Source organism: Panthera pardus, unplaced genomic scaffold (genome assembly GCF_024362965.1).
Source record: "Panthera pardus isolate Hobbes unplaced genomic scaffold, ASM2436296v1 HiC_scaffold_6, whole genome shotgun sequence".
Taxonomy (NCBI): domain Eukaryota; kingdom Metazoa; phylum Chordata; class Mammalia; order Carnivora; family Felidae; genus Panthera; species Panthera pardus.
Window position 1 is genome coordinate 78,963,378 of NW_026526991.1, and position 23,311 is coordinate 78,986,688.

Below are 23,311 nucleotides of genomic sequence, written 5' to 3' on the forward strand. Positions count from 1 at the left end.
ATTGAGACCACAGAAGGAGAAGTTAGATAACATGTGTTGGAAGAAAGAAAGAAAAATAGGGGCGCCTGGGTGGCTCAGTCGGTTGAGCATCCGACCTCAGCTTAGGTCATGATCTCACACTCCGTGAGTTCGAGCCCCATGTCGGGCTCTGTGCAGACAGCTCAGAGCCTAGAGCCCACTTTGGATTCTGTGTCTCCCCCTCTCTCTGCCCCTCCCCTGCTCCTGCTCTGTCTCTCTCTGTCTCAAAAATAAATAAAAAAACATTGAAAAAATTAAAAAAAAAAAAAGAAAGAAAGAAAAATAAAAAATTACCCTACTCTTAGAAAGATGCCATTTCTGTTGTATAATCCCTAAGCTTTTGGACACATCAGACACAGACTATTGGAAAAATGATGACTCCCATTCATTTTGGATTTTGAGAAATACCTTCAAATCATACCTGTCAATTTGAAATGGAATTTCTAATTTTACACAGGTAGCTATTAAAGCAATACTGCAGTATTCCTTTCTCAGAATGCAAAATGAGGAACCATACCCGGGAAGTCGTACTACTTCCGTTATCTGATATTGGGAACCCCTTCTGATAAGCCATATGTGCATAGGCTTCTTCAAACTTCCTGGAGGAGAATGATGATTATTTGAGACTGAATCAAAGTTTCGCCAAATATTAAAATCAGCAGAGCCGTCATTTGATATCAACCCAAGCTTACTTTGGCAAATCCAGTAGGAAGAAGACTGAACTGGGAATCAGCATAGCCCCATCTGTCCCCTACTACCTGGCAGCCCTGGGTTGCCCATTTTCCTACCAGTAAAACCAGAGGGTTGGCCTTGCTCAGTGGTCCCCGAGTGTTGCTTAGATCTCTGTGACAGAGTTTTCTCAGGTCTGTGGCCAAATTAGGGGGTGAGGAGAGAGAGAAAGACAATGTAATAAATGTTTCATAAAGTTAAATCCATGCAGTTTTTAAATTATGGAATTACATCTTTCTTATATTTTTGGCATTAAAATATTCTCCTATGACAAGATGATAAGAGCAGCAGGGGTTGCACCCAACTCCCCTTTCTTAGAAATTTTGCAGGTTTGGGAAACCTAAAACTCCAGTAACTACTAGGCTACGTGATCTTGAAGGTCTCTTTCAGCTCCCAAGTTCAAACGTTTTGTGATTGAGAATAATCTTGTGGAGAGTATCAATTTTTTTTTTCTGCTTAAGATTTAAAATATTTTTTTTAACGTTTATTTATTTTTGAGACAGAGAGAGACAGAGCATGACAGGGGAGGGTCAGAGAGAGGGAGACACAAAATCTGAAACAGGCTCCAGGCTCTGAGCTGTCAGCACAGAGCCCGACACGGGGCTCGAACCCACGGACCGTGAGATCATGACCTGAGCCGAAGTCGGCCGCTTAACCAACTGAGCCACCCAGGTGCCCCAACTGCTTAAGATTTTAAACAAAGATTGTTGTCAAGCATTGGAATGTGATCACTTCTGTCTGCTCTTTTTCAACAGGCTGGGCCTCGTAGGGAAAGGGCAATGGGTCCCCTGGGGGGGAAGGAGAAAAGAAGGCAGTATATTTGCCATGGGGACAGGCACTTTGCAGGGCCAGGAGGTGGGTACCAGGAAGTGGTCGGGAAGCACAGGTATGGAGCCCCTACTCTGAGATAATGGGGTGTCCTTATAAGCAGCAGGAATAGCTGATGCTTAGAAGTTCGTGGGGAAAGCATCAAGAAGGAACTTATGTCAGGAGGAAATGGGGCCATGGCAATAAGAGCAATGCCAGACCTCCTTTTCCAAGAAGCAGTTGTACAGGCAGCTTATTAAGAGAGGTTGCAGTCCATGAGAATGGGTCAAAAGTTTGCCCATCCACATGATGTCACGGAAAGCGGCTCAATTGGGTTGAAGCCTAGTAGAATCTTAACAGGGGCTTGAAGCACCAGTAAGATTGCTCCCAAAGTAACTGATACCTTGTAGAGCAAGTTGAGCCCCTTTGAGGCCATGGCTGATAGGAATGTGACAAGACTGAGTCACTTAAGAGGACATAAGTAACTAGATTTTGATGGGGCCAAGTCACAAAAATAGTAGAAAACCCAGGAACCAGGCAAAGCCAGATATTCGCTTTTTAGCTTGATTTTTGTTTGAAATTCCCATTGTATTATGCATTGGAGAGATGGGAAAAGCACCCTGGGCTTGGCAAAGAGCCACTCTGCCAAAAACCTAAACATTAGGTTGAGAAGGAGTTTTCAGTTACAAGGTCAAGAGCACCTGCTCCTTGAGAACACCTGTGTATAGGTGTGCATATGTGTTGGCTAAATTACCCAAACTCTCTCAATCATTACTTAGTTTTAGCTCTGAATCCATTTTGTGTGTGTGTGTATTTCTATCATGTCGTCTTAAGATAAAGTTCTCTCATAAGGAGAGCAAAGAAAGGAAAAGCGGAAATGCAGTGCACTATTAAATGAGGGGCAATAAATTGATGTCAGCAAATGATCTGAAAAGAAAGAGTGAAGGTCAGTGATACCACTGGAGAAGAAACAGTGGGAAGCTCCAAGATTTGAGTAAAGAAGTAAATAGGTCTTTTTACTTTGGAGAGGTATTCAAATCCTTTTAAATCCAGTGTCTTCTGTGTCCCGCACCATATTAAAAAAAAAAAAAATTTAGTGTTTATTTATTTTTGAGAGAGAGAGAGAGTGGGGGAGGGACAGAGAGAGAGGGAGACACAGAGTCCGAAGCAGGCTCCAGGCTCTGAGCTGTCAGCACAGAGCCTGATGTGGGACTCAAACTCACAAACTGTGAGATTACAACCTGAGCCGCAGTCAGATGCTTAACCAACTGAGCCACCCAGGCACCCCTACAGCCTCTAGTTTTAGAACACATTCACTTGAGTCCCTCAGTAAACCCCTCCTTCTTTCCTTCCTGGTCGTGCTCTTCACACAGCCCTGCACAAGCCTGGTGCAAGGACCCTTCCTACCTGGGCACTGCCTTCGAGAGCAGCCTCACTGCACAAGGCCTGGCTTCTAGGTCTCACACCTCTTCTGAATTCAGGTGTCAGAGGGCTGGACGGAACAGTGTATTCTGGCACAGCAAGAGGAAAAGGACAAGCAACCTGACATGAAGATATTCCCACCCTTACTCCATCATATGCTGAAGGATAACCTTAATCAACTTTTGAAACCCAGAGTAGGCTATCACACCATCAAGAAGCCTCCGACTGCATGACAGTGGAGGTGTCTCCCATTGAAGATGGGAGACATGGGGGGAGGGGGAGCAGCAGAGGAGGACAGACTCAGCTTTCTTCTAAAACATAGTGTGGGGCGCCTGGTGGCTCAGTCTGTGTCTTGCTCTCTCTCGGCCCCTCCCCGCTCGTGCCCTATCTCTCTCAAAAATAAATAAACATTAAAACATTAAAAAAAAAAAAACCAACTAAAACTGGAGATTGTAGATCACAGACAGAACAGAACAGAGAGAGCCACAGTGAAAATGAAGTGAGCTGAGGGCAGATTGGGTGCTTGTGGGCCGTAGATCACTTGGCCAATCTTCAGGGTGGCCTGGGGCAGGAAAGGAGGGTAATCTTGAGCAGTTACTTGCTGAACTATAATCATGACCTTCATATTACAGAATCCTATTAGTTATAAAAGATGAATGTTTATGTCTATTAAGTCCTAAGTGATGGACAGCAAATGTCTGGAAACCACAATTTGAAAGTAAAATTTGGAGAGTATAATTTGGATTCAGATGAGCCTAGATGGAATAATATATGTGAAAAATACCATAAGCTATGCTAGGTAATTGCAAATCATTATTTCAGTCTACCCTGTGCAAACGAGGAGTTTGGAGGAAGCAAAGTTGAAGGAGAGTAAAGCAACATAGGTAAGGGTCTCTCCTTCCTTCTTTTCTTCTTCCCCTGGGTCTGCAGCCCTACCCTCACAGGTTAGTGTTCTGAAACACAGGACTGACTGAAGTGTGGCCATCTTGTCCTTATAAGTGAATTCATTTCTTTTCTTTTCTCTCCGATTCTGCACAGTGAAATGCATCTCAAACCAGTGACTTCTTTTTTTTTCTTTTTCTTTCATCTTTATTGAAATACAATTGACATACAATACTGTGTAAGTTTAAGGTGTACAACATGATTTGATACATTTATACATGGCCAAATGATTACCACTACACCAGTGACTTCTACACATTTTAGTAATCTTAAAATATCCTCCCTACTCTTTTTGGAAACCTGGAGTATTCTTCTCTCGTGAGGTTTGGGACCACCATTTTGTACGTCTGTGTTTTCTTATGGTACCCAGCACAACAGATGCTTCATAAAAGAGGATTGTGTAGAGTTAAAGAACACTGGACACATGACAAATCATACACTTGTGCGGTCAGCTCTGTGTTAACACACGGAATAGAGGAGGGGGCAGCAACAACTAATGGATTGTCCATTATGCCTTCACTTCAAAAGTGAAGATGCTGAATACGGTGGGTTACGGAAGAAGAAATGATAGAATTCAGGTCGTAGAGATGGGCATGCTGTGGGAGGGTAGAGAGAAGGTGGTTTTTCTAACTTTTTAGGAGTAGCTTTAGAGTTACTTGGGGGAGGTCTTTGGCTTTGGCTGAAAGGCCTCTCATGCCCAGATAGAAAATCTGGTTGTGACTGTTTGCACCAGGCTGGGAGGGAAGTAAACCAGGCCTGGGGGGAACGTTCCCAAGGGGAAACATCCATACTCTGTAGATGGATAGTTCTCCTGATGATAAAAGTGGGTCTTATCGGGGTGCCTGGGTGGCTCAGTCAGTCAAGCATCTGACTTTGGCTCAGGTCATGATCTCACGGTTCGTGAATTTGAGCCCCACATAGGGGCTGCAGAGCCTGGAACCTGCTTCAGATTCTGTGTCTCCCCCTCTCTCTCTGGCCCTCCCCTGCTTGTTCTCTCTCTCTCTCTCTCTCTTTTTCTATCTCAAAAATAAACATTAAAATGTTTAAAAATTTAATTTTTAAAAATCTTCACCCCTGACTTGGGTTGATTCATTTTTAAGTTTATGTTTGTTTCCATGTTAATTTCTGATACTTTTAACCTCATTGTTCAACCACACCTGTGAAACAGCTCCTGTCATACCTGATGCTCAAGATGCAAAATGAATAAAATGTTACTCTATCCTTAAATAACCAACCTGAACTTTCAAACAGTTAATACTTTATTTCATATGAAAGTTGAAGAGAAAAGCTTCTTTATTGTGCATTAAATCATTAGAGAGATTATAGTTTGTGTTTTCTTCCCTTTCTTCTTTCTTCTTTAATTCACAAAGATAGAGTAGAGAAAGATTTGAAATGAGTATAAGGGAGGATTTGCTTAAGTGCTTTTTGAATTCCAGAACTATGAATGCACTTAGTGGAAATACATAGCTACATATATTTAACACACTACAAGTGTATCTTACTTTCTGAAGTGTATTGTTCTATAAAATGATGTGTCAATCAAACCTTTCTGAACCAAACGATACTGTACAAGAAGTTTGTAATTTTAAGGGAGTTTCCTTGAATATTTTATTTTTATTTTTTATTTTGCTTTAGAGAGAGTGTGGGAGTGGGGAAGAGGGGCAGAGGGAGAGAGAGAGAGAGAGAGAGAGAGAGAGAGAGAGAGAGAGAGAGAGAGAGAATCTTAAGATCTTAAGCAAGCTCCGCACTTGGCACAACCCTGGGCTCATGACCTGAGCTGAAATCAAGTCAGATGATCAACTGACTAAGCCTTCCAGGCCCTGTCTGTGAATGCTTTTAAAAGACTTATATTGTTCTGTAAATTACATAGTTTGGGTCTATCTGGACGTTGATAAACTGGATTTCTCAAGTTGTATTTCCAGATCTCATCACATATTTTCATGATACGCACAGCACATTTTACTGATGTGATAGCATATGGCATACTAAATACACACATGAACACATAAACACTTGAAAACACTGACACATTGTATTCAGTTCATGGACTATGTCCACATACCTGATTTCATTTACTCCAACCAACAACCCTTTAAAGTAGCTGTATTTTAAGGTGTCTAAGGCAGGCACTATTAACCTCTTGTACAATAAACAACTAAGGCTTCACAAGGTTGAGTCAATCTCCCGGAGCCACAGAACTCACAAGTGTCAGAGAAGAACCCAGCTCCTCAGACCCAGTTCCAGACTCTTCATTCTCCAATGAATTCCTTTTCCTAGCTGTGAACTCCCGACTTAAAGTTCCCACTAAAACACTTTTGTTCCACAGCAGCCTTTAGTGTTTTATGGGCCCCAGGAAGTTACTACATTGACAGGAGCCTGGCAGAGAGAGACATTGGTTTCTACCTGATTATGTGCAGACCGTACAACTTTCCTGCCTCATACTCTATTTAGCAGAAAACAATTGCCTAGCAATATTATTATTATAACATCGTGTTCATGTTATCACTTGCTGTTTATTGTCTACCAAGCATTGTGCACAGTGTGAAATTAGTTTCTTTTACAAATAAGACTGTTAATAACCAGAGAACTTAAATAATTTGAGATCAAACATCAGTGTCAGAACTGAAATGCAAACAGGGCTTTTTCTGACGCCAGACCCCTGCCTTATTTAACCCAGGAAGTCTTACAAATTTGGAGCTAGTAGGTGACTTAGGTTCAGAGGAACATCTCATCTTCAAAAAGATAAAAGAGAATCAGGTTCTTGGAAGGTGAAAGCAATGGCATTATTATCTCAGGTGTTCCGTAGATACGCTGAGGAAAGAACAGAAGAAACCTGTTTCGTGGAGAAGTCAATAGAAAGAAGCTCTTCATACCTACCGCAGGAGCCCAGCACATAGGACAAGTAGCTGCACAAGAGGGAAATGTACAAGAAATGCTTTTGGAGTCATTTTCTTGGAATATGAATAAACTCCCATCCAAATATATTCAACCTTGTGAGAAATTTTCCCACCCATCAAATATTTGAGATAAAAAAAGAACAGGGGGGGAACCTTGGCTCACCAGAAGCTGGCAGCCCCCCCTTCCCGGGTTAAATCTGATCTGAGGCGGCACCATTGGCTCCCTGCTGCTTCCCGGCTGCCGCATCAAACACCTGTTCTGGGCTCAGCATTCCAGGGCTTTATTGTTTAACCGTCCATGAGACCAGAGTAAGATCTTACTGCCATAATTTGCCAGGTGGGGACTCAACAGACCAGAATGAAGTTAACCAGGGATATGTTTCATTTCAACTATCTAAAGTTGGGAATGTTTTTTAAGTAATAAAATGGTGAGATTGTGTCTCTCTTATATCGCTAATGTTATTTATAGATACTTTCAGTGGCTTGAGTTTGTTAAAAGGTAGAATTTCAGTTCTACTTAGCAGTGAAAAGATTCTCTTTGCTCCATAAAACTAAACAAAAAGTGAAGCTATAGTAAGCATCATAAAATGCTTGCCCCAGAGATAGAAAATTGTCATCTCTTCAGGTTGATGTGAACAGGAAGGAGAAGTGTTTTTCTTTTATCGCTTGAGAGCTTCGGGGCCAGGTTCATGAAAGTACAACTGTACTATTCACACAATGATGAACTTCTCACAAAGTTCTCAAATAACAGGTTTAAACATTTTTCTAATATGAAAGGACCAACATTGTTGACCTGCATTTCCTATTCAGTTCCCTTTGGATGTGCACCATAAAAGTATAAGGAGAGATGCCCATGTCTCTAGTTATAATATGCACTGAAATGGAGATACCTTCAGCCTGTGAATGAGAGATCAGATAATTATTCCATTCACAAAAGCAGCAGTGCTTCTCCAGATGCATCTTAGCGGGGCGCCTGGGTGGCCCAGTTGGTTAAGCCTCCAACTTTGGCTCAGGTCAAGAGATGCATCTGGCTGGTTCAGCTGGTTAAGCAGTCCGACATTGGCTCAGGTCATGATCTCACAGTTTATGAGTTCAAGCCCTGCATTGGGCTCTGTGCTGACAGCTCAGAGCCTGGAGCCTGCTTCAGATTCTGTGTCTCCCTTTCTCTCTGCCCCTCCCCTGCTCACACTCTGCCTCTCTCAAAAATAAATAAGCATTAAAAAAAAAATGCATCTTAGTAATGAGCTAAACCAATCAGCAGCCAGAGTTTGGCTCTTGGTTCTTCGGGTTACGATTTTGTCACATGTCAGTGGTTTGCACTGACTCCTTCATGCTCTGTGGAGAGGTCTCTGTTCAGAGCCCAGATTTCCCCTTACCCAGATTAACCAAAGCAATCTGGAGTCTGGTTTCATTTCCTTGGAGGCCACAAAAGCATGTAGCTTCTCATTTGCTTGATTTTTCTGCTTTCAAAATGAGGACTTGCCCTGCCCCTAGCAATGGAGAGAGAAATTCCCCCCACCCCCTGCTGCTGAGATCTGTATTAAAGCAGATGTTGAAGGATGAAATGTCATAATAGAGAAGCATCTTAATCTTTGTGATATTGTGTTCAAGTTTTTAAGAATGTGATATTCTCTAAGAAATTTGCAAACCTAAGTAGAGATTATTTTATATGGCTTACCATTTCTTTAAACCATATGTCAACACAAGGACTTTCCAAAAAAAATTACCGTGTTACTTGATACTGATGCCTGTGCTGAGTGGAAAGGAATGGCGTTCTCCTTCCTTTGGTTATAGCAGGGGTCAACACGCTGTGGCTCCTGAGTGGAGTCTGGCACACCGCCTGTTTTATAAATAAATTTTATTGGAACACAGCCATGCCCGTTCGTTTACCTAGTGTCGATGGCTATTTTCCTGCTACAAAGATAGAGTGGGAAGGACAGAAAAGCCTGAAGTATTTACTCTTTTGCCCCTTACACAAAAAGTTTGCCAACTTCTGGAGTACAGCGTCGTGTTAGAGTCATGGGTCTTCCGATCTGACTCTGTTATTAGCTGTGGGTGCTACAGGCAAGTTATTTAACACTTATTACCTTTAGTTTGCTCATCTATGACATGTAAAATACTGAGGATTATATTTTTAAGTCAGATAATATATTTAAAATGTTTTTTTAATGATTATTTTTGAGAGAAAGAGACAGAACGCGACTGGGGGAGGGGCAGAGAGAGAGAGGGAGACAGTGAATCCAGAGCGGGCTCCAGGCTCTGAGCTGTCAGCACAGAGCCCGACGCGGGGCTCAAACTAACAAACCAAGAAATCATGACCTGAGCTGAAGCTGGGATGCTTAACAGACTGAGCCACCTAAATGCCCCATAAATCAGATGATATATTTAAAGCCAATACTGTCCTTATCCTGTGGACAGGCCCATACAAAGCTCTTAGCACAGTGCCTGACAGATAGAAAGGACTCAATATAAACATATAAATGTATAAACTAGCTAATTACTTTTTGTTATTGTTGTCTTCATTGTTCTTGTCTTCTGCCATTTTGTGGCCCTGGCTCTGAGATCCAGTGTGGAGATCCCAGTGTTTTCCTTCCCTAGTGCTCTGCCAGATGGGCAGCTCTTTTTCCTACAAGGAGACAGATAACAACTATTACAATTTTATGAATGGAGTGGTTAGGAGGGAAGTACATGAAGCTGTGTGCTAAGGTATGAGAAACACAAGAGGCATGTAGGTGGCTCAGTTGGTAAATTGTCTGACTTCAGCTCATGTCATGATCTCATAGCTCGTGGGTTCGAGCCCTGCATTGGGCTCTGTGCTGACAGCTCAGAGCCTGGAGCCTGCTTTGGATTCTGTGTCTCCCTCTCTCTCTGCCCCTCCCCTGCTCATGCTCTCTCTCTCTCTCTCTGTCTCTCTCTGTCTCTCTCTCGAAAAATAAATAAACATTAAAAAAAAAAAAAAAAAAGCTGTGAGGAACACAAGAATCAGCTAGTCAGGTCAGAACCCAGACAAGCAGGACAGCACATGGAGTGTGAGTTCTGAAATCTGAAATTCCTGGGTTTGTATCTTTGCTCTCTATGTACGAGCCATGTGACCCAATTCAGGAAATCAGTTCACCTTTCTCCTCGTCAGTGTCTTTATGGTTAAACACAGTGAGTGACCCACGGGGATGTGAGGATGGGCTGAACCCATCTATAGAACATGGTTGGCACATAAGATTGTACTCAGTAAATAGTAGTTCTCAGTGGGGCTGTTTTATGAAGGCAGGGGGAGAAGTCAGCTGGCACTAGAGATGTGGGTGTCTGCACGGGGCACTGCTCATGTGTTTCAGGACTTTGTTTACATGTCCCTTTTTCAATGGCTCCGTTCTTGACCACTCATTAAAATCTCAACTTCCTCCCCACCCTGGACTCCCTCTTCCTCTTTCCTGATAGATTTTCCCCCATGTAACACACCCTGCTGTGTGGCATACTCTGTGTTTTATTTGCTTATTGGCCGTTTCTCCCCACCCAGGTGGATTCCATAAGCACAAACATTATTGTCTGTTTTGTCCACCGATGTGTTCTTGGTGCCTGTAACAATGTCAGGGCACCGTTGGTGCTTATTAAATATCTGTTGAATGGAAGAATGGAGCCCAGAAGGCTTTCCTGTGGCCAGAGCTACATCCTGCTCACTTAGGGCTGGGATCCGGATGAGGCTAGAGGGACAAATGGCAAGCAGCCACATGAACTTGAGCAACCATGATGGCCTGTAATGGCATCAGCATGGCAAGTTGTACAGAATGAGAGACATTTAGAAAACCTTGATACCTCTAAGGCCAAACCTGACTTGTGAAAATGGAAAGAGGTTTTGAGTTTTTATTTGTTTTGTTTTGTTTTTTGCACCAATGACTCTGTGTTCTGGAATGTTCAGGGCTTCTGCACAGTGTTTATGGCAGTCAAATCCAGTAAATAGGTATGGGCCTCCTTAGCTCAAACCACAGTCTCCCACTGGTAAGTGGGATGGTGACTCTCTTTGGCTAAACAGTGAACCCCAAAACTTTAGGGAGCTGGACCAACCAACTTACGGGATTTGAAGTATGGAATTGGAGCTCTAACTTGAACTGATTCCCAGCATCTCCACATCAGAAACCTCAGATGCTTCTCTTGTTTTTCAATCCTTGAGACCAAAGCACAGGTATTCAGAAAGGTGAACAGAAGGAAAGTGGAGAGATTTTTTAAAGGAGGTATGTTTAGAAATGAGACGATTTAAGTGTTTTCCTTTACAAACCCAACCTGCCTCAGTAGATTGGAGTTGTTTGATGGCAGGACATGTGTTTTATTCATAATTGCATCCTTAGTGCCTAGTTTATTGCCAGTCACATAGAGAGAAGTAAATAATTGAACAAGTAAATGGGCTGTATTAATTTGGACTTCTTATAGCATTAATGTCTAATATAGGATTACTTTTTTTTTAATTTTTTAATGTTTATTTACTTTTGAGAGAGAGAGACAGACAGACAGAGTGTGAACAGGTGAGGGGCAGAGAGAAGGAGACACAGAATCCAAAGCAGGCTCCAGGCTCTGAGCTGTCAGCACAGAGCCTGACGTGGGGCTTGAACTCATGAACCGTGAGATCATGACCTGATCCGAAGTCGGACGCTTTACCAATTGAGCCACCCAGGCACCCTGTAGGATTTCTTTACACAGTCTTGTTTCATCCTTAAAATATTCTGTTATAATTTGTAGTTTATTATCTTTGGAAAGAAGTGGGTTTTAACTAAAATGCCTGTGGCAATAATGGGTACAAATTAAATGTTTGTGTTTTTCTGAGGCCAGTCAACAAGCAGGAAGCATCTCTGTGGCTGCACAGATAATGTGAAGCACCACATTCCATCCACCAGGCCAGAGGCTTTTAGAAATGTGATACTGACATGCCACTCAGATAATGAGCAATTCTTATGTCTGTTTAGAAAGCTGAGCCAGAGTCAGCAAGAAAATCGTATCGACACAGTCTGTCTGTGATGAGCTCCAAGCTGCAAGGCTCAGGAGTTGGCTTGTGGACAGATGATTTTCCATCAGCATAAGGACTTTGACCAGAGTGGGTACACAGCAGGCAGCACATCCCTAGAGACAGACACCAGTGCTCCTTGGTAACCAGCATCCCTCCCAGGACCTGCTAGGGAAGTCTTGGGGACTGCCTGTCACAAAGCCATGATGTGACCGGCTGCAGCACAGTAAATGTAGGCACATGATACCAATATGGTTATATGATGTCAATGACATAAGGAAGCAAGAGTCAGAGGGTCTATTCAGGACCCAAGAACATACATAAGGGACTTCTCATGATGTCTGAGCTCTGAAATCCAGGGCAGTCTGAGCCTAAACGATGAACCTATTATTCTCCACACAAATGCCAAAGGACTAGCAATGTGCTGGTACAGCCCATCAGAGAACCGACATGTAAATGTGTGTGAGAGAGGGGTGTTTATGTTTGTTTCTCCATCCCAGGACAAGCTTTATGTGAAAGCTAGTTATATGGGACAGAATGCACAGGGGGCCTCCACTGCACCCCCAGAGTAATCCTGCTTCTCCCACACTGTTTTCCAGCATGGGCTACTGCATCCTTTTTGTGCACGGACTGAGCAAGCTGTGCACTTGGCTGAATCGATGTGGGGCCACCACCCTGACTGTGTCCACTGTGTTGCTGCTGTTGCTTTTCTCTTGGAAAACGGTGAAACAGAATGAAATTTGGCTGTCAAGAGAGTCCCTATTCAGGTACGATTAGGTGGATAAAAGCAAATCTCTTCCCATGTATTTTTTTGCTTAGATATTTGTTTCCAAACAAATGAGGTAACATGGGTCTGGCAATAATCATTAACCCATAGGTTTTTTTTTTTTTTAGTAAAGTTTTAAGTGGGAGATGTAATTTTATTTTGGGTTTTAGCTTTAGTTTTTTAAATGGTATTGTATAAAGTTTAATGTGAGCTCATTCTAAGTGAATTTATGAAAATAAGGCTCACGGGAAGGTTTTTGGGTCTGTGAGACAGTCGTTAATGATGAGCTGGGCTGTAAAATCAGCTATAAACCAAACGAAATGATAAGCCTAACTTCATTATGCAGACAAGAAAATGAGAAAGGTGAGCACACAGCAGGAAGGAAGAGAAATACAACACATTTTCTTTAGAATATTCCAGCGTATCAAGTTGTGATCTGTGATCTAGTTGCTTTATTCTGAACATTAATTGTGAACAAAGAAATGGGAGGCTTTTTTCATCTCCTGGTAGGTTTTTATGTAGTGTAGAAGCTGTTTCTGAAAATAACGATGTCAACTTAAAGCCCCGAATTTGTAGTGAAGTATAAACTATTCTCTGGGACTCCTGCTCATCGCTCTGTTTTCTGGAGCTTAGGCTGTCTCCCTAATGCCACTGCCCCAGTGACCTTCAGCTGGGCTCCCTGACACTGCCACAGCTGATGTTCCCAGTTTCTAGGGATCCCCCCCATCTGTGTCCCCTCTTCCAGCTTCTGTCCTCACTTAGGACCCAGTTGCCCAGTTAGGTCATTGTGGTTTTTACTTGGTTCCTTGGCCAGCTGATACCCAACACTTCTACTTTGGGAGCAAACAACTGAAACAGAGTTAGGATCACTCGAGAAAATAAAAGGGAACATATTGGGAGAGTATAGGGAAGTGCACGGCATTGAGGGGCCGGTGAAGAAGCCGGCATGTGGCAGATGGGAAAAACGTCTGGATGGTGTCTTGAGAGCACCTGAGCGCCCGCCCGGAAGCAAATGAGGAGACTTATACCAAGTTGTTTTTTATCTTCACATCAAAGTCCTAGGGAAATTAAGTCCTCTGGCTGGGCTTGAGCTTTAGGTCATGTGCCTGCCCTTTGTCTCCACCAGGCACCGAAATGAATGATTGGCCAAAGGAGCCCCTCTGACTTCCACTGAGGGAGTTAGGGCAGGCCCGGCCCCTTGGGGTACCACTGAGACTTCACAAAGTGAGGCAAGGGAGAACTCCCCACAGGGAATCCAACTACTGGAGGAGGGCAAAGACTCTGGGCTGCCAGGAATGAATGAATGAATGAACGAACAGATAAATAAGATAAATGTTCACTGCACTTTTTTACTATTTCAAAACAATATATTTGATTTTGCTACTTGGCAATTTAACTTTTTAACTTTTTTTTAATAGAAAAATATTAGTTTGTCATGCAAGTCTTATTGGTTTTTTATTATTATTATATCACCACCATTGTCAATGTCATAATCATTTTCACAGTGGATACTGTAGAGACCTGTTGGCATGTAAAGTTTTTTGTGGGGATTTTTTAACTTAATGTTTTTTCACTTTGAGGATCCAGATTCCGTTTAGTCTCTGTCACATCCTTCACCTTCAATGCGGTCCCCACAGACCACAAAGGACTTGTCCCCTCTTTCTACCCATGCTGAGGTCAATCTGCAAACACAGGGGCATGGACATCCAGTGATACAACTTCCTCTTAGTCTCTGTTGGCTTCAATTTTTTTTTTCTTTTGCTTTCAACAGTTGGTGCTTTTATGAGAAACTTTAAAATGGTTCTGCCCTGTGCTAAACCCCTTGCTTGAATAAAGGTACTAACAGAGGTCGTGTCTTCTAATTATGTTTTCTGCTTAATCAGATCAACTTTTGGGGGTGGATTTTGGCAGGCAGCAGTTTATTTCAAGGATAACAAGTTCATGTTCCAACACTCTACGGCTGATGCCAGCAGTTTGAAAACAGAAAAACAAAAAGCTCATTGACTTTTCATCCAGAGGCTTTGTTTTTGTTTTTGTTTTTCCAGATGGAAGCATGTAGTAAGTGACAGTGGATTACTAAAACATAACCATTCCGCATATGTGCTTGAAGAGGTTTTGTGCCCTTAAGAGGCCTTTGGTGATCAAATGGAATTTTGTATAACATGTAAATCAAAGCTTTTGATAGTTCTTTGAAAACTTTGCCTATTATAATTTATGTATGTCCCAAGAAAAGTTTTAAGAATCTGAGACGTTAAGAATATTCTTTCTCTTCAAAGACCAGATATTTGTATGTATTCATCTGTGCTGAGTCATGCTGGAATCAGTTGAGTGAACATTTATCAAGAATCTTTGAAGGAAGATAGGGTTACTGGTTGAGTGTGGGGGCTGGAGTTAGACTTTCTGGGTCCTCTCCAAGTACCATCATTTATTAGCTGTATGATGTTGGGAAAGTTACTTAACGACTCCGTGCCTTAGTTTTCTTTATTTTGAAACTTAGAGTAATAACAAGAATGTTTATCTTTCAGGTGTAGTCTAAGAATAAATGATTATGTAAAAGATGCAGAAGGCAGTATGGTAAACACTATGCAAGGTTTTCAAGTTATGGTTGTAGGCTCTGTTCTAAGGTATGAAAGAGATTGGTGTCGACAGGGGGAAGAGGGAAAGAGGAAGAGGAGCTGGAAGTCTGTGGAGGGTCAGACACATAAACACATGTTAACATAATGTAGCCACTGGTAGACAGAGGTAGAGCAGGACAGCGCGTAAGCGCTAAGAACAGCGCAGGCCCTTCATGAACTGTTGTCTCGTAGACCTGAACCGAGTATGTAAAGATGCAAACAACCCAAATTAGCCATAATGATCAAAATCAAGAACTGGCTGTATTGAGTAAGAAAAATTTGTAATAGTTCTAGATAAGGCGATGTCCCTGTGTCAGAGGCCCTGCTTCTGGTTACTCCTCTGTTCTAAACAGTGAACTTATTGACCGTCCCTTGGACATATGGTCTCATTAAGGCCTCTCTTACTACATGGGGTGGTTTTGCTTGGCAATGCTGTGAACAGTCTTACAGAGCGTCTTAGGACAGACCTTTGCGTTGGAGAAAATCCAACTTTCAGTTAAGTCCCAGCCTTTCCAGCTGAGGCCTCCTCTTACAAAAAAAGATCTCACCATATGATGTATTTTTAGGAGATACAGATGCAGGCCCCCCTCACGGCTTTGTAGTTCCACTGGCAAGAATCGTACACACAAAAGCGTAAGAAGCCTGAACTTGTGTCTTATCAGAGGCTCAAAGAGAGTAATTGGTCCACACTGAAATAGCTGTGAAGAGAAACCAGGATTTGAACCCAAGTTTGATATACAAGAATATGTAAGCTTTGCTACACCCATTTTTTACTTTATGTTTTCTAACTTAAATAAGCCCAGTATAAAAAAGAGAGAGAGGGAGAGTGGGAGAGTGGGGGGAGGGATTGGTTCATAATAATAGCTGCAAGGTATATTTTCTTTAATTCTTTGTGCCAAAAAACTATTCTGATATCCTAACCTGGAAAGAGGGTAACTGCATAGCTCCAGCTGAGCCTGGTAACAGCCCACAATTTTACATTGTTTGGAGTAAAAAATACTGTAGTAACACAATTTGGTAAAATCCCTTCTACCCCCCAAATGTTAGAAATACCTGAAAAGGCAGAGGCTGCATTTTTCTTTTATTCGCAATGTAGTTAAGGGTCTCTTTGAATCCCATTCATGAAGTATTTAAGTGATCTATGGACCACCAATTAAGAATTTACGGCCTAGATTATTCTCCATCTCTGTAGGAAACACATTTGTGTTTCTTGCTTTCTGAATTGCTAAGCCAGAGATCAGCAGACCTCCCAAGGCAGAGAATATATACTGAGGATTGGCAGATTCCTTTGTAAAGGAGTAGACGGTAAATATTTTAGTCTTTGTGGGCCATACAGTCTCTTTTGCAGCTACCCAACCCTGCTGTTGTCTCGGGAAAGACGCCAAAAATAATAGGCAAACACATTGGCGCGCCTGTGGCCCACAAGGCCATAGTTTGCTTACCAATAAGATAAACATTGTGATAGTGAAATTATAATGTTACTATATCCTGTGGTACCTTTCTGGCTTAGCATCAAGTGTTGATCAGCTTCAGGAATGGTTCTGACCACGTATTGGCCTTGGTTGAAATCTCTTCTCAACTGCCTTCTAGGTCTGTGACTTTAGAAAAAAAGGTCTTAATCTCTCTGAACTTCAATTTCCTCATCTGTAGTATGGAGGTGCAATAATTCTACCCATCCGATAAGTTACTGAAGGGATAAAAGGAGACAGTCAGTCCATGGAAATGGGTGCTCAGCCCAGAACTTGATTCAAACTGAGCATTCCATTCTGTGAGTACCAGCCATCCTGAGTGAGGCATTGTGCTGCCTCAGGTCAAAGCAGGGTTGGAATTGAAGAGAACCACCAATCCTTACTTTCCTTTCCTGTTACCCTTGGGTTGGATGCTGCTCATTAATTTTTTTTAATGTTTGTTTTCTAATCAGGAATTTGGGGATGGTTCTTGTGACCTATTGTCCAGTGATACCAATAAAACAAATTGATGTTCTATAAACTCGGAGATACACCTGAGAGCAGTGGCTTTTCTTGTTGGTTCTGTTCATTATCTTTTTTTTTTTTTTTAAGATTTTTATTTTTAAGCAATCTTTATACTCAACATGGGGCTCAAACTCACAATGCAGAGACCAAGAGTCACATGTTCTACCTACTGAGCCAGCCCTGCTCCCTGTTTCTGTTATTTTTCAAGAGGCATGGAGGAGAACTATGAGGTACATGAATTAGGATCCTGAATTGAATGGGAGATTTTTCTTTGTAATCATCACTGGGATTATTAATCGGGATCGGGATCCAGCTGTATAATTAATGAATACTGCATGTCTTTGTAGAATAAATGCATATAAGTTGCTTGGTTCCACTAAAACAGTTGGGATTATGAAACCATAGCATCAAGAGAGCAAATAGAAAAGCCTGGTTCTGGAAGCAAGAGCAGCCTGGCCAGTTACAGCAACGTGGAAAGTTTTGCCTTTGGCCAGTTGTTTATTTCCCTTTATCCACAAACTAGTCATTGTAAAATGAGAGACTGGAAAAACATAGCAGAAAAATATCACAGAGAGAACATAAAGGTCAAAAACAACAATGGAAAAAGCAGTGTGTTCTTAGGATTCAAGTTACTCCACCCACATCAGCTTGCCTGTTATGAATATTATTACTTCCTCTGGCCATCATTAAACAATGCCTGATCCGAGCAGGGACTATGCTTCCACAAGGCCTAATTGTCTGTTCCTCGGGTGAAATATAACTGAGAGTCACCATGCTAATCACACAGAGGGAAGGGTCAATTCCAATATGCCAGTTATATCCACGCTGAAATCAAAGTTACCTTTAAAATCTGCCTATTACCTTGCACTATTTATTTCTGGATAGAAAAATCAGAAGTTTTCCTGGTTAAAAATTGGAATTTTTTAAAGCCATTATTACCACTCTGACCCAGATTTTTCCCCTGTGACTAAAAACACTTTGGGTAATTTCCATTTTAAATATTACATTAAAATTCTAGCTCTATGTGGCCGCTGTTGGACCTCACCATAGGGCGATTGAAGGATACCGATGATTTTACCGGAGAACCCAAATGTCAGCATTTGTATATCTTTTGTCTTGGGTGGGTCAGTTTCTGAGAAAATTCCTCCAGGCTCCTCCAGAGAAGTCTAATCCTGGCTATTCAGAGAGCTTTTTAAGGAGGACAAACTGAGATCCCACTGTTCAGAATACAGATTCTCCCATAATCTACCTTTAAGGTACAGCTCTTCCCCCTTCCCTCGGCTGTACCTGTTCCTGAGTGCAGGATCTCTCTAACTCTGTTTTTCCAGAGAGTAAAACTCCTGCCTTTTGCTGGGATGGGGAAAGAATAATGAAAAAAGTCACTTAGCTTTTAAGGGTAGGGATAAGGATCTGAGGTTTAACTGCTCCTGATACAGATTTAGTCTGTGTTCAGCCACACCCCACCCACCAAAAAATCCCAGCTACCTGCCATACATTTGAAGTCACTGAAGCAACCTGGGTAAGTGTGGAGTCTGCTGCTTCAGATGATGTTGCCCTTGGATTGGTCTCTAGCCTCTTGCACTCTGTACGTTCTGTCCTCTGGGGAGTTCCTCAGATGTCCAGCCAGTGGATTTTAAGTGGGACTGTCTCTGCTGGTTATTTCACTGAACGTTCAACAGAGATTACAGTGCCCTTACATATTTCCCCAACAGGGTTTTAACACTTTGTATGAAATCCTTCTATTAATCTTACCTTTAAATTTAAAACTAGGGGCACCTGGATGGCTCAGTCAGTTGAGTGTCCAGTTCTTGATTTTGGCTCAGGTCACGATCGTACAGTTTGTGAGATTGAGCCCCGCGATCTTGGGATTCTCTCTCTCCCTCTCTCTCTCTGCCCCTCCCCCTCCAAAGAATAAATAAATAAACGTTAAAAAAAATAAGTTAAAAACTGAATGAAAGTACATTATCTGGGAGAGGTAGTAGTGCATTAAAGTTGCCCAGAAACTAGGTTGTTATGCTTTCTCATTGCTCTCTCTCATCAACTGTCCCCCTCCCGCATTTAATCCTCAAGAATTCCGGAAGTTTTCTTTCCAAGTGGCCCTCCAGCCCATTTTCTTTCATCATTCCCCTGCTCCCACCTCCCTGCATGTGAGGGAACGAGGGACTCTAGAACCAAACTAGAATCTTCTAGGATCCCATTTCCACCACTTACCAGCTGTGTAGTTGTGTACAGGTTAAATGTGTGGGCTAGTTATGAATGAGAAATGGCTCCTCTCCTGCCCCCACTTGCCCCTTGAATCGTCTCCAAAATTTCAGTGCTATCCTGTGGGGGTTCCCCAGGTATTTGGTTATGGCAGTGCAAGCAGACTAATACAGTGACATTTAAGCAAGGTTTTTTTGTTTTTTTTTTTACCTTTTTGAGCAAAACCTCATTTCCTTGTCTGCAACTTGTAAAATAATAATTATACCTGCATTTGTTTATTTATTTATTTTAATTAGCCCAGGCTTGGTACATGGGAAATGTTAATTTCCAATAAAACGTAATAGGGAGGCCAGTCTAGTAATGATATATTTTTGTAGATGCTCTCCGTTTTTTTTTAAAGGAAGGTTGTAAGTGAACAAAAGAAGCAAGGAAGGAAAAAACTGAATTAACCTGAGCATGCAGTTTTGTTCTCCAGAGAATTATCCCATCCCACCCCCTCTGCTTCATATGCGGTCAGCATGTTTGTTTAGTTGTGCACAACCACACACTGCCTTCATTATTTTCCAGAGAAGCATATTTAATAAGTGACACGATTCACAAATTTTGGAAAACCTGACTTAGATGGATGCAATGGACATTTCAAATGAAGGTTCATGAAACTGAGTAAAACGTGAAAGAAACTGACAGTATTCCTAACTAGTATTCTTTGTTGTTCTTTTTTTTTTTTTAATGTATTAATTGTAGGTCTGGAGTTCAAACTCTGCCCCACAATGCCAAGGTTCACTACAACTACGCCAATTTCCTGAAGGATCAAGGTCGGAACCGGGAAGCGATCTACCACTACAGAACAGCCCTCAGGTAAGCGCCCTAGGACTGTTTCCCTGCTGTGCTTCTCAGGTTCATTCACTCACCCTCCCAGTGTGTGTGGGGGGGAGGGGGGGGCGGGCAGTGAACATCTCCTTGGAGGTGGTATGGATCCTGGACTCCCCATCTTCTGCTCAGTGCTCAAGTCTGTTGTGAATGTGGTAACTCTGCCTTGCTACTAATTCTTGGTGTTTTCCTGTAAAAGTTCCCATTGCTACACGATACTCAAGTGACACCCGGTCAAATACACATATGCAGGAGAACAGGAGTTGGTTGTCAAAAATACACCAGTAAACTCTGAGAACGTATATTCATTCCAGTGAATTCTTCTCACTTCAGGCTTCCCGTTATCAGAAAGGATTTATATGAAGGCATTTTAGTATGGAAATGAAATAAATACCCTGATAGTTGTATTCAACAGAAAGAGTACTAGAAGACACTTGATTACCATGCTGGGAATATGTTAATAAGGGGCGTGTGTGTGTGTGTGTGTGTGTGTGTATACATATATATGTATCTATATATATATATATATATATATACACACGTATATATATATGTATATGTATATATATATATATATACACGTGTGTATATATATATATACATATATATGTGTGTGTATATATATATATATGTATATATATATATAAACAGCTCTGACACTCTTCTTGTACTCATCTCCTTGTATTCATTTGGAAGAGACTATACTAAACAGAGCTTTACATGTCACTTTAAGAGAAACTACAAACGTAAGCCTACATTACCAGTGGCAGTCTCTATTGCTCTTGAGTACTCACAATTGCAATCCTGGCTTTCAAGATGGTCTTATCTAAAAGATCCCACATGATAAACGTCTTTAATCTGGAACATGTGGAGGCAGGAGAACTATACATAGCTTGGAATCTCCAAATGGCCAAAACACAGACAGGTGAGTGTTCTCTTTTATTGAGTACTATGAGACTCACGGAAGCTTTTTAGAGAGGTTTCCATACCCCTGCAGATTGGCCCCCATTTGGTTGAATTTTGGGCTATTGTTCCACTTTGGGATATGCTTAAAGTATGCATACCAAATAGATATTTCTCTGAAGCCTGTACTAGCATTGTCTCAAAGCTTAGTTTGAAATCATCATTCTGAGGGGCGCCTGGGTGGCTCAGTCGGTTGAGCATCCGACTTCGGCTCAGGTCATGATCTCACAGTCCGTGAGTTTGAGCCCCGCGTCGGGTTCTGTGCTGACAGCTCGGAGCCTGGAGCCTGCTTTGGATTCTGTGTCTCCCTCTCTCTCTGTTCCTCCCCTGCTCATGTTCTGTCTCTCTCTGTCTCAAAAATAAATAAAAACATTAAAAAAAAAAGAAATCATCATTCTGAAAGTCACTGGCCTGATTTTTTAAATTATCCTTTTGAACGGTGTTCTTACATAAGTATATTATTCATCAATTGAAATATTTTAGACTTCAGGGTCTCTTATTTAGCATTCAATATGATAAAAATTTTAAACTGTGCACATCAAGTTCAGTATCAAATACTATTCCAAAGATCCAAGAAATGGAAGTCCCAGAGGAAAATTGTAACAAAACTTTTTTTTAAGGAAAATAGGTTTTTTATTTAGGAATAAAAGATCATTCTTAAGATTTAATTCAGATTTCTATTCTTTCACTGGAAGCCAGTTTACCCAAATGTTTACAATACTTCCCTCTGGTTGGTGAGTAGATTAATTTTTTTCTGTATATTTTGTACTCCAGATGTTCCACAATGAACATGTATTATTTTTGCAATGAGGAGACATCTTTTTTAAAGAGGCATATTCCTTCAAGGGTACAAATAAAGTATGTTTTGGCTTAATGGTTAATTGATGTTTCAGGATTTCATGTGAGCATTCTTGAAGAGAAGAAAAGAGCAGTAAGTTTGCCTGAAAAGTATTCGTTGAAAAGAAGTATTATCAGTACCTTTTAAAATGTATTGCATTCCAGCAGACTATTTTCTGTCAAGTTCAAACAGAAAAATAAGGCAGACCCTAAGGCACCGCTTGGGGCAAAAGTGTAAATTACATAAAATTCTCTAGCAGCTGATTTTACAGAATTATAGTAGCTGGTTGGGTACTACCGCTTTTTTCCCATGAAACAATAAAAATAAATGTTTGCTTCAGCAACTGTGCTTCTGGAAGAAACATGTCCCTTGAGAAGAGGGGGAAAAACAATTAAAGCTATAAATACACTGCATAGTAATTAGTGAAATATTTCATCCTCTCACACCAGGCTCAAAATACTTCTGATTTAAGTAGCATCATTTTTGTGTGGATACCTCTGTGGTGAATTTTCAATGGATGTGGGTTTGTTTTTTTGTTTGTTTGCCTTTAAATAAATTGTCACTCTTTGTGCTAGAGAGAAAAGGAAAATACCAGGACTATTCATCATTTTCATGATTGTTTATCCGAGATGACTGGAAGACTGCCCTTATTTTATTTTATCTTTTAATTTTTTTTTATGTTTATTTTTGAGAGAGAGAGTCACAGTGTGAACAGGAAAGGCAGAGAGAGGGAGACACAGAATCTGAAGCAGGCTCCGGGTTCTAAGCTGTCAGCTCAGAGCCCGATGTGGGACTCAAACTCACAAACTGTGAGATCACGACCTGAGCCAAAGTCAGACGCTTAAACAACTGAGCCACCCAGGCGCCCCTGCCCTTATTTTAATATTGTTCTTTCTTTGTGGAAGTTGCTGAGACAGAGCTCTCCCCCACCCCCCGCTCTGACTCCTTCCTCCGTGTTTCAACTTTCGTGTATCTGATGGTTTCCATATTTGCACACAGCAAGAAAGAGAATGATTAGGAAAATGCAGGGCTAACGGCGCTATTATCTGAAATCAGTCCCAACAATTATCCGTTTTTGTTGTAATGACTGGGTAGATCCCAAAGGCAATGATGAAATTAGTCATTAGGGTTGTATCTATACCAATATCATTTTGGCTGGCTTACAATGCTGGAAATAATGCTACATTAAATTGGTAATTATATATGCCATGAATATTCTGCTTCTTTTAAACCTTATTCTATGTTTTAGACAACAAAGAAGCACCACTAACTTCTCCTCCCT

General features: G+C 41.5%; 1 protein-coding gene across 3 annotated transcripts in view; it reads left to right on the top strand.

The window, feature by feature from the left end:
• Positions 1-23,311, top strand: part of TMTC1 (transmembrane O-mannosyltransferase targeting cadherins 1) — a 272,140-nt gene that overhangs the window by 179,335 nt on the left and 69,494 nt on the right. For 2 of the 3 annotated variants that reach the window (XM_019452365.2, XM_053894592.1), the window contains 2 exons: positions 12,402-12,569; positions 20,103-20,216. In XM_019452365.2, coding sequence (XP_019307910.2) covers positions 12,402-12,569; positions 20,103-20,216 — 282 coding nt within the window. The remainder of the gene's footprint in view (positions 1-12,401; positions 12,570-20,102; positions 20,217-23,311) is intronic. The other variant, XM_053894591.1, reaches the window with a different exon arrangement.